This window comes from Prunus mume, linkage group LG1, assembly GCF_029339155.1.
Source record: "Prunus mume cultivar Tortuosa linkage group LG1, ASM2933915v1, whole genome shotgun sequence".
In the NCBI taxonomy this organism is placed as follows: domain Eukaryota; kingdom Viridiplantae; phylum Streptophyta; class Magnoliopsida; order Rosales; family Rosaceae; genus Prunus; species Prunus mume.
This window is the reverse complement of record NC_142698.1, coordinates 24,652,899-24,663,948: the sequence shown is the minus strand read 5'-3', so window position 1 is coordinate 24,663,948 and position 11,050 is coordinate 24,652,899. Positions and strand designations below refer to the sequence as shown.

Sequence of the window (11,050 nt, the reverse complement as noted above, 5' to 3'; positions counted from 1 at the left end):
GTTATTATTATGAGTTGTAATATTTTATTGTGAACTTAAAAGTGTATTGGGAACTTACAAGTGTATTGGAAACTTGAAAAAATGTAATATTTTATTGATTTGAGTTCTAGTTAGCTTTGAAAATAATAATAATGCCCCTAGATTTCTTCCTAGTTCTGCATCCTACAATGAATACTTAGCTTTAATTGAAAAGCTAAAGCTAAAATGTCCTTATCCTTTGCTCTTTCGCAAGTAAGTTGTTTCTAGTCTCTCATATCAGCAAAAACAGTTTTCACATTTCAGAGGTTAGTGAGCTACCTTGATCGGTAATTTTGCCTGATTTTTTAGAATATTACCTCTGCTTCTTCAATTTATTTGCAATGTTTAGTTTGAATAGAGAGAGGATATTGATCATTTCTCCTCGATTATTGTTTAGTTTTTGTCATTTGCTAATTGGATTTGAATAGAGAGAGGATATTGATCAAAGTGTTTTTTTTTAAAACTTTTTTTTTTTTAATTTTTTACAGTCCATGGCCGATAAATCTACCAACAATATTGAGTTGAAGGTCTTGGTGGACAAGGGGAGTAACAAAGTTATCTTCATAGAGCCTGACAATGATTTTGTTGATGTTCTCTTCAGTTTCATGACAATCCCCATGGGAACAATTATCAGGCTTGCACGTAAACATTCAGATCCTGTGGCAATAGGTTGCATGAACAACTTGTATGCGAGTGTTGAGAATATTGATGAACAAAAATTTTGGATTCCTATTTGTAAGAACATGTTGTTGCGTCCCCTCAATGCAGCCGATCCCCAGTGCAATTTGCTAAAATTGAAACTTGACGATGCTAAGCCAGGACGCTACTTTTTGTGCCCTCACTATAAATGCATAAGTTATGACAATAATACCAGCTGTCCTTGCTCGTATGGATATGGATATGCAACGAATGAGAGGAGTCTTTCGTTGCGCCCTTCTCAAGTTGGAAGTGTCTTTGTGAAAGGAGAAATCAGGTTTACAGTTACTGATGATTTACAAGTGATTCCCCCAATTGCGTCAACCAATTATGTATTTACTAAGCTTGGTGTCATGGATGTGGATGCTACTGAGGAGTTGACTGTCAATATTGGAACTGTTGAGGTATTTGCTGGCTATGACTTGTATTTATTTTTGTTTAAACTGTAGCTGTTGTTTCTGAGCTGTTTATATTTTCCAGATGTTTAATTTGCTCATGAGCTCTTTGGTGTCAAAGACACCTTTGACTGAAACCCTGTTGAAGCCTAAACAAGAACCAAAACTGAACAGCAGTAAAGTTATTAATCAAGCAATACATATTGAAACTCAAATGTTCGGAGACTCAACGAATGACAAAGAAGGTACGATTTCTGTGAAGCTTGTGGTCAGCAAATCTAAGAAGATGGTCTGTTACGCAGAAGCGGGGGAGGATTTTGTTAGTTTACTCTTCAGTTTCCTAACTCTACCTCTTGGGTTTATATTAAAAAACATGAAGGATGGTTCCTTGAGAGGTTGCATTAGTCATTTGTACAAAACTATCCAGGATTTGGATGGTCAATACATGATTTCAAATCACCACAATGAAATGATACTCGATCCCAAACTTGTTCCTGGTTTTTGCTACAAGAACAGTCTTTTAGGAATTGAGGAAACCTCATATTATTACCATGGAAATAGTATGTTGACTACTGATAGGTCCCTTTTCTCATCGGAACCAAACCAACTCAAAGTTATTGGGAAAAAGGATTACAGTGCTCTGGGATTTCTGAAGGGACCCGCAATGTTTGTGGTAACTGACAATCTGGTTGTAAGACCCATATCTCGGATCGTTGAGCTGCATGTTCTTAAAGATTTGAATGTGCCTGTCACTGACACTGAGGATCAGATTGTGCATGTGGGTAAGAAAGAGGTGAGTTATTATTTATAACTTTTTGGTTCAATATACTAAACAAATCCTCGGTTCTTTGACAGTACTAAATTGAATCATTGGTTTTAATTTTCCATGTTCAATGACTTCAGCTTGACTGCAGCATATAAATTATCTTTGTGTCTGTTAAGTCCTTTGATTTAGACTTTAGTGGATGTCTTTTTAGATGAGTTATATATGTTCTTCAAATTTTTATTGACTCTTGAATTTGTTAACTGTTTCAGGCTTTGCATCTTTTGTTGGCTTCTTGTCTTTGTGACTCTGTTCTGACCAATACCTTCGTTGGGGATCTTAGGGAGCCAAAGCAAGAACAATGAGGAATTGGTTATGCTTACAAAGAAGAGGTTGCCTTTGTTGTTACTACATAAAAATTCTAGTAGGCAATTGATCTGAGATTAACTTTTGTGTGTACATGGTATGACCTGCGTACAAGGTTTGCCATTTGGTCATTTTGGGCTGTAAGGAACGTGTACTATTTTGCTAGATCTATGTCTTAGCTTATGTTTGGTTAAATTTTGTTATAGTCATTGTCCAATCTTATTTCTGAATAGCTTGAGGCTAGTCAGCCATGAACTATGGTCGTGAAGAAAAAATATAAACCCATAAAAGCTTTGACTTATTTTGCAGTATTTTTGCGGATGTGGATTGGCCAGTTGGCTAGGGCAGGAGTCTACCTCGTTGCACCCAAGTTTGAGTTCACCTCCCCGTAGATTAGATTAATTTAGAGTTGTTATAAAAATCAAATAAAAATTTGAGTATTTGGTCTGATATAAACAAGCAACATGAAGTATTTGATCTGTGTATGGTTGTGCCATGATCTGGCTTTGCTAATGAAGAGATTGATCGCGTTCCCAATAGCTGGGTCATCAAAGGCGGGACCTAATCTTAATAAATCCAAGTTCCCATGAGAATTCCCTCCTCAGAAATAACAAACAAACAATGCGTGGCATGTGGTTGAATTGTTTTTCCTTTTGTTTTTAAGTTTAAAATAACTAAAAGGCAATTGAAAAAAAGTTAAATAAGGAATTTAAAGCAAACTGACATTGAAGGTTCCATTCTCTGACATTGATGTGCAAACTGTGCAGGTTGGGAAGGAGGAGGTTAGTTCTTCTTGTTTGTAGTTTAGTTTTGCAGCAACTCATTATAGTTGATGATTTTTTCAGTCGATAAAATTTGGTTACACTTACATTGTACACACCTAATTTTCTCTGCCACTGCTTCAATTTGACTGCTCATGCATTAATTGTGTGTGTTTCTTCTAGTTTTGAAGCTTCAAATACATATTCTTTGTAGTTTTATTGTTGATATCTCTTGTATTGTTACTTGCTGCAGCAGGCCTTTCATCTTCTGGTGACCTCTTTTCTTTGTGACTCTGCTCTCACCAATGTATTCCTCAGGCATCAAAGACAGAACTACATCCCAGACAGCTCGGTTGCGTAATATGATGAGGTGATGCTTTCTGTTTTGTTTTTGTTTTTCTGGTTTATTGCTGTTGTTTAGCTTTGTGAAACACAAATATGTTTGTCTAGTTCTGAAGCTTCAAGTCATCTGATGTAGTGGATATAAAGAAGCAACATGCAGTGTTTGATGAGACAATATCAATATGGTTACAAGTTATCTTCATACTCTCTTGTCTTATATGGAAATTATATGGCTCCATGCCACATATAATTGAAAATTATATTAAGCTTAAATGAAAAGAAAATGACATTAAGTAATTTTTATTTATTATAAAAACAATATTGAGGAAGGGGAGAGTACCTCGGGTGCAAAGGTAACTACCTTTTCAAATGACATTAATGAGCTATTTACTTACTTGAAATGGAAATTATAAATATTTTGATTGTTGACTTCCATTTCGTTTTCTAACACGTAAGGAGTCAAAAATCATGATTATAATCCACATCATAATATGTAATTCAATACCTTAAAAATAAAGAATTAGAGAAGCAGTCTTCATTCCTTCTCTTTCTTATTCCCAACTTTTTAGATTCATAATTTCTCACGTCTCTCGAATATTGCTAAACTTATGTTATGTGACTTCCAGCATAAGCAATGAGCAATGACAAATGACTCAATTAAGTATTAGAGTACTTGTTTTGGATTATATATGTCCTCGTGTTGTACCTTTATCTGCAAGAGAGGTTCGACGATCCTTCCTCATGGTAGTACGTTTTGGCATAGTCTAGGCTAACTTTACAACTCTTGTATTTTTCAAGTATGAAGAAAAGGCCTGGCTATTGACGTGCCTTAGCGGGCTTCATCAATGATGTACAATAATGAAACAGAGAGTTATGTGTTCATCAGTATCATCACACCAAAGCATTGATGGAAATTCCATGTTCTTTCACTCAATTTGTGACACGTGTCTCTGAGGTTTACTTCATGTACATTGCCATTTTGTGCTGTGAGGAAGAAGCAATCTATCTATCAAATATACAGCTTTAGCCGGATGATGGATCGTTGAACACTCAATTGGACTGTGTTAGAATGTTGTTTTGTTTTTTGCTCTTATTGGTTTTGAACTTTTGATGAACGTCCACGGCGGTTTCATGAGAAGTTGATTCATTTATGCTATTTCATTATACTAGAGATTCTTTTTTAATTTGATCAATGGTACGAGAGATTCAAATTTGAAACATTTCTTTCAATATTAAGAAGAAAAATACCACTATGCTAAGAGCTTTTATGCTTAGATTCAAATTTAGAAGCCTTTTCTCTTTGTGCTCTTCTTCTAATACATGGTGAATCACGTTGAAGTCTCACGGATTTGACTCGTATTGTGCCTTTCTCGAATTTTAAAATATTAATTTTGTTTTTAATATGGATGAATGGATTTGCAATTGGAGAATCTCCTACAATGAGAGAAGATATATCATTATATTAAGAGCTAATTAGTAAAATAGAACTTGAAAACCGACCGTAATGTAAAATGAATTATACATGTTTCTTTTTCCTTTCTAAAGATAGTAACATACTAGTCATATAAATCTAATTTTAGGAGCATAACTATCACTCCAAGTTACATAGTGATCTAGAGTTTCTAGTTACAAAGTAATCCATTTTAAAATTCAAGGGACAATCAACAAGTAATATCAAAATTTACACATACTGTTAAATTCAATTGAGACTTGAATTAGGAAAAAAATTATTGAAAAGAAAAAATCCCTCGAGTGCAAGACAAGATCCGAGATCCAAGCCCATTAAGCCGATCCAATCAAATACTTGAGACTCACAGTACACAGCCGGTTCCATGCACCCAAGGGCCCCGCCCGCCACGTCAATTCAACAAATTCATTTAAAATAGAATTTCTGACAACTACCAAAACCATATTTAAGCATCCGTTCGTGCCTTCCCTTCCCAGCTACCTGTAATATTTTTCTTCGCTTTGACTGCATAACAAAACGCAGGTGTTCTCTGAAGCTCTTCTCTCTCAAACACCAACACCTCTCCCTCTCTCTCTCTCTCTCTCTGATCACTGGCTTTGTTGAAGCACCGGGTCAGCGAAAACTGCCTGAAAGTGTATTGAGGTACAAACTAATGCATGAGAGCTCATTTCAGTTCAATTTTGAAGTGGAATTCTTACTAATTCTCTAACTGTGTCGAATTTTTTTCATCAAAAATTTGATAATTTTGTGTGTTTCTCCAAGGGAAGGAAATGGTTAAGCTATAATCGGTTTATTTGGAGGAGCTGCCATGGAGTTTTTGGGTCTCGGCGATAACAAGGTTCGGAGAACTTATGGAGCTTTGTGGCTCAAAATCGCAATTCTACTCGTTCTGTGTAGTGTTGAAGGAGCTCTCTCCGATTCGAACTATTTGATTGGTCTTGGGAGCTACGACATCACTGGTCCTGCTGCTGATGTCAACATGATGGGGTACGCGAACACGGAGCAGATCGCTTCGGGGGTTCACTTCAGACTGCGAGCTCGCACGTTCATTGTGGCCGAGCCACAGGGGAACCGAGTGGCTTTTGTGAATCTTGATGCTTGCATGGCTTCACAGCTTGTGAAATTGAAAGTGGTGGAGAGGTTGAAGGCAAGGTAACCCATTTTACTGACATTTTTGGAGCTAAGCTGCAATTGTCTATCAATGTATATAAATTGTCAAATTGCATTAGTTTCTATGGGTAATCGTATCTTTCATGTTATTTGATAGGTTTCTAAGGTCCCATAAAAGCTGTTGTAACTTGGTAGCAAGAGAATTTTAAAATGAACTAAGTTTAGAGGAGTGGCTAAGTCCACAGTTTGTTTTAAGGGTGATTTCATCTTTTTAGGGTATATGACAGAAATCTTACTGGGTTATTATTTGGCAGGTATGGGGACCTGTACACTGAAAAGAATGTAGCTATTAGTGGAATTCACACCCACGCTGGCCCTGGGGGCTATCTCCAATATGTGGTGTACATTGTAACATCTCTTGGGTTTGTGCGTCAGTCATTTGATGTCCTTGTTGACGGCATTGAGAAAAGTATTATTCAAGCTCATGAAAATCTCGGGCCAGGATCAATTTTTGTTAATAAGGGTAAGTGGGAGAGTCCTGATCCTTTTCTCTTTCTTTTCAAATATTAGTGACTATGTCCTCATGTAGGTTTTGGTTCTTTACAGGGGAAATCTTAGATGCTGGCGTAAATCGCAGTCCTAGTGCTTATCTCAATAACCCTGCATCAGAGCGCAGTAAATACAAGTATGACGTCGATAAAGAAATGACTCTTCTAAAGTTTGTTGATAATCAATGGGGTCCAGTTGGCAGCTTCAACTGGTTTGCAACTCATGGAACTTCTATGAGTCGTACAAACTCATTGATTAGTGGGGATAACAAGGGTGCTGCTGCTCGATTTATGGAAGACTGGTTTGAGGAGACTGGTTCTAGAAGTGCATATTCTGGTGAAGTTGCCGCTGATGGAATCCCGCGAAGAGTCTCAAACTTATTTAATGACCGTCATGATAATCGTGAGTTACTCTCCAGTTGCATTTAATTACTGTACATGAAGATAAAATTGGTTTAGGTTCTTAAGAAATAGCTTAATTGAATTATAGTTAAAATATGACATTGGTCGTGAGCTAGAATTTTGGTACAGAAACAACTTGTCATATTTAAACCATGTTACTACAACATATATATATGTCAACACCCTTTGTAATTTTTAATGATGTCTGTCTTAGCAGAGGCTATACCTGTGTCAAGGATTTAGATACTGCATTGCATATGGGCCTGTCTTTGTTATATGCATATGCATATATATATATATGTGTGTGTGTGTGTGTGTGTGTGTGTACTCTGAATGTCTGGGATGTTAATATTGTTCTCAACTTCTCCGACTTTTAAGCTAGAGTTTTGCATGGTGATGCTTGCTTGATGCCCAACTTATGTCTGTACTACATATATGATGTACACGGATACTGCAAAATTTTGTGTACCTTAAGCATGGCTGACTTGCCCGTGTATGTTTTCCTTTAATTGAGGGGAACCAATGAACTTTGTGTGTTATAAGAGAACTTTTGAAAACAAAACCAAGCATGCAAGTGGAGTTATTCTCAAAATCATTCTGATGTCTTTTGAAATATGGCATGTTAATAGAATTTGACCTCTTTCAACTCTCTACCTTGATTGTTTTTTATCTGTGCATCGTATAAACATATGTCATAATCTGAAGGAGACTTTGGTGCATTTGCATGTTAAATGTTGGGTTTCATTGTACATTCAGAACTATGGGTTTGCCCAGGACTATCTTCTTATAGGAATGTGAAACAAGAAATGGAGCTATATCCAGAGTCTACGATGGATTTATTGTTAAAATTGACTAACTAAGATGTAGAAGTAAGATTGGTTTGTTCTCACAGATTAGGCTGTGTTGAGTCATCATAATACTTTTAGTTATGAGAACAACAAGAAAGGGAGTAGAAATTGTTTAATTTGTTTTTAATTCTGATTTCAGACCATGAGTTACTAGAGCTTGCTGCATCCTTTCAGTCTGCTCCTGGTAAGCTAGCAACCAGGACCTTGAGTGTTGCAAGACGTGTCAGGGGTGCACTAAGGCAGGCTGACAAGCCTGGATTTGTTTCTGCATTTTGTCAATCAAACTGTGGTGATGTAAGCCCGAATGTTCTAGGCGCTTTCTGTACAGACACTGGACTACCTTGTGAGTTCAATCACAGCACCTGTGGTGGGAAAAATGAGTTGTGCTATGGCCGAGGACCGGGGTATTTATTCCTTTTCCCACTATATTTCTTTTGTTACTGACATGTATACATATGACTATGGTTTACGATGCCTGTGCAAATACTAAATTGCATCTTGTACATGACGTTACAGTTACCCAGATGAATTTGAAAGTACACGTATTATTGGTGAGAGGCAACTCAGAAAAGCTGTGGATCTTTTCAACAAAGCATCTGAGCAGTTGAAGGGGAAGGTTGACTATCGCCATGCTTACATAGACTTCTCCCAACTTGAAGTGACGCTTACCAAACAGGGAGGAGGTTCAAAGGTGGTAAAAACATGCCCTGCTGCAATGGGGTTTGGATTTGCTGCTGGAACCACTGACGGACCTGGAGCTTTTGATTTCAAGCAAGGCGATGATCATGTAAATGCAATATTTCATATGTAGTGCATGTTCTATGCTCTCACAATAATTTCTAACTGACCATTTTGCATGGCTATTGTGTCATATCAGGGAAATGCCTTCTGGAGGTTGGTGCGCAATGTACTCAAAACACCAGGCAAGGAACAAGTGGATTGTCAGAATCCAAAGCCAATCTTGCTTGATACTGGTGAAATGAAGGAACCATATGATTGGGCGGTAGGTTGCATCACATATTTCATTTGACGAAGATGTAGCATTAAATGAAACTCCCTAAGTAGTTGGATCATATAGTATCTCATTCATACCATTTAAAAGTCTGTGTAATCATATAGCTTCACCTGATATATTATATTGTAGTTGAGGTTCATAACTTGTGCAAGATTCATATCAGGTTCATGTTATATTAGCAATAGGAAATAACAGCTTCTGTTTCATCTGTTCTGGATTCTTCAGGAGACCATCTGCATAGTGGAAAAAAAAAATCCAAATTGTCTTTCATGTATAGGCGTGAAATTGCAGCCATTTGAGTTTTTCTCTATGGGCTAGAAAAATATTTTTGGTAGATGTCTTCTGAACTACTATAATATTTTCCCTAAAGATTACTTATATCTCTCTCTCCATTGTTCCTGCAGCCTTCAATACTTCCAATTCAGATCATTCGAATAGGGCAGCTTGTCATTCTCAGTGTACCTGGAGGTAGTATCTTACTCTTCTTTCGTAAAACTAAATACTAGGAATTAATGTTTAACTTTTTGAATGTGTGAACAACTTCAACTTTCTTTTTTTCTGAGTTTCTGTTTTAATAATTATAAGCAATCTAGAAATAGCCTATATTTTTAAAAATAGTAGAGGGGCCAAATGGTGAATGGCTAGTATGTTATTGCAGTAGGTGTCTAAACAGCACTTTTGTTAATATGTTAAAGTTGCTTTTTTGGACACGCTGAAGTCCTTTTTTTTTAACTTTAAACTGGTCAACGGTTTGAATGCCTCCTAAATTTTTGTCATGAATTTGTTCCGCACAGAATTTACAACAATGGCTGGTAGGCGTCTCCGTGATGCTGTGAAGACAGTACTGACTAGTGGTAGTAATGGCGCAAATGTTCATGTTGTTATAGCAGGATTGACTAATACTTATTCACAGTATGTAACTACCTTTGAAGAGTATCAGGTGCAGAGATATGAGGTCAGTTCTTATTTTCTGCAATTTATAGATTGCTTATACATTCTAACAGAGAGATAATTTGGAAAATTCCTAGGATATATTAAACAAAATTAATCGTGAAAATCGTAAAACTTGTTAGTAAGCTAACAATGCACCCTAAATATGACATATAGGTGGCTTACAAAATTCTCAGAACGTCTGTTCAGTAACCAGTTTAGACTACTGGTTCTTCCTACTAGGAAGTGGTTTAGGAGTGTGCTCTCGATAATAAAATAAATAAATGCCATATTCCATCAGCCTCCTGTGGGAACAGCTTGATTTCACCTCTCTTTTTTGGTTAAGTTAGTTTTTATAAGTTCTATTGTAGCGTTATGGTTCAAAATTCATAAATAGGTGTGTTTATTATGATTATACAGTTTTGTCCTGGGACTGTTATAGTGCAATCGAAATTCATTATTTAACCCATTATGCTTCCCAGGGTGCCTCCACTCTGTATGGACCACACACACTCAGTGCCTACATTCAGGAGTTCAAGAAGCTTGCTACTGCTCTCACCAGTGGCAAACCTGTTGCACCGGGTCCACAACCCCCTGATCTCCTTGATAAACAAATAAGCTTACTTACACCTGTTGTGATGGATGCAACCCCTCGCGGTGTTAGTTTTGGGGACTGCAGCTCCGATGTTCCTCAGAACTCCACCTTCAAGAGAGGCCATGACATGGTAACGGTTACGTTCTGGTCAGCTTGTCCTCGGAATGACCTTATGACTGAAGGTACATTTGCCCTTGTGGAGATTCTCCATGGAAAGGATACTTGGGTTCCAGCTTATGACGACGATGATTTCTGCCTGCGGTTTAAGTGGTCAAGACCTTCCAAACTCAGCACTAGAAGTCAGGCAACCATAGAGTGGAGAATTCCTCAGTCTGCAACTCCCGGGGTGTACAGAATTAGACATTTTGGTGCCTCAAAGAGTCTGGTGGGATCGATTCGCCACTTTACAGGTTCATCTAGTGCTTTCGTGGTAGCATAAGACTCTGTAACTTTGTATACGGGGTATTTGGTAGCATTTTTTGCTATACATACGACTGTGTGTTGTACCACGGGATCCATATTGCGTGTATGGAGAGCATCTCATATTTCTTCGTTTGTACTATGATGCAATATAATCACGTGGTTTTTATACTACTCCCGTGCTCTCTGCCAAATCTAGAAAATTGATTTGCAAATATCCCTTTGGCGAAAGGGAGGATATGATAAAATGGAAAACAGGTGCAATAGCAAACAAATATGGAATGAAATTAAGGTAGCCGGATAAAAAATAAAGGCTAAATTATACTTTAATTTAGTATGTGTACTCCAGGAACATGTATTGGAATCATTCTAG

General features: G+C 37.2%; 2 protein-coding genes across 3 annotated transcripts; both read left to right on the top strand.

Annotated features, from left to right (window-relative positions):
* Positions 1-179: 179 nt before the first annotated feature.
* On the top strand, positions 180-2,433 carry LOC103320274 (uncharacterized). Its single transcript, XM_008221932.2, has 4 exons — positions 180-284; positions 507-1,118; positions 1,195-1,902; positions 2,145-2,433. The coding sequence occupies exons 2-4, from the start codon at positions 510-512 to the stop codon at positions 2,235-2,237; spliced, it is 1,410 nt and encodes a 469-aa protein (XP_008220154.2). The 5' UTR covers positions 180-284; positions 507-509; the 3' UTR covers positions 2,238-2,433.
* Positions 2,434-5,282: 2,849 nt separating this feature from the next.
* On the top strand, positions 5,283-10,851 carry LOC103320284 (neutral ceramidase 1). Of its 2 annotated transcripts, none has more exons than XM_008221952.3 (10): positions 5,283-5,451; positions 5,572-5,961; positions 6,234-6,442; positions 6,526-6,870; positions 7,857-8,121; positions 8,234-8,504; positions 8,595-8,720; positions 9,137-9,200; positions 9,527-9,687; positions 10,145-10,851. In XM_008221952.3, the coding sequence occupies exons 2-10, from the start codon at positions 5,618-5,620 to the stop codon at positions 10,694-10,696; spliced, it is 2,337 nt and encodes a 778-aa protein (XP_008220174.2). In that variant the 5' UTR covers positions 5,283-5,451; positions 5,572-5,617; the 3' UTR covers positions 10,697-10,851. The 2 variants fall into 2 exon arrangements, with proteins under 2 accessions (XP_008220174.2, XP_008220164.2); XM_008221942.2 differs by having other exon boundaries at positions 5,284-5,451; positions 5,577-5,961.
* Positions 10,852-11,050: the final 199 nt, after the last annotated feature.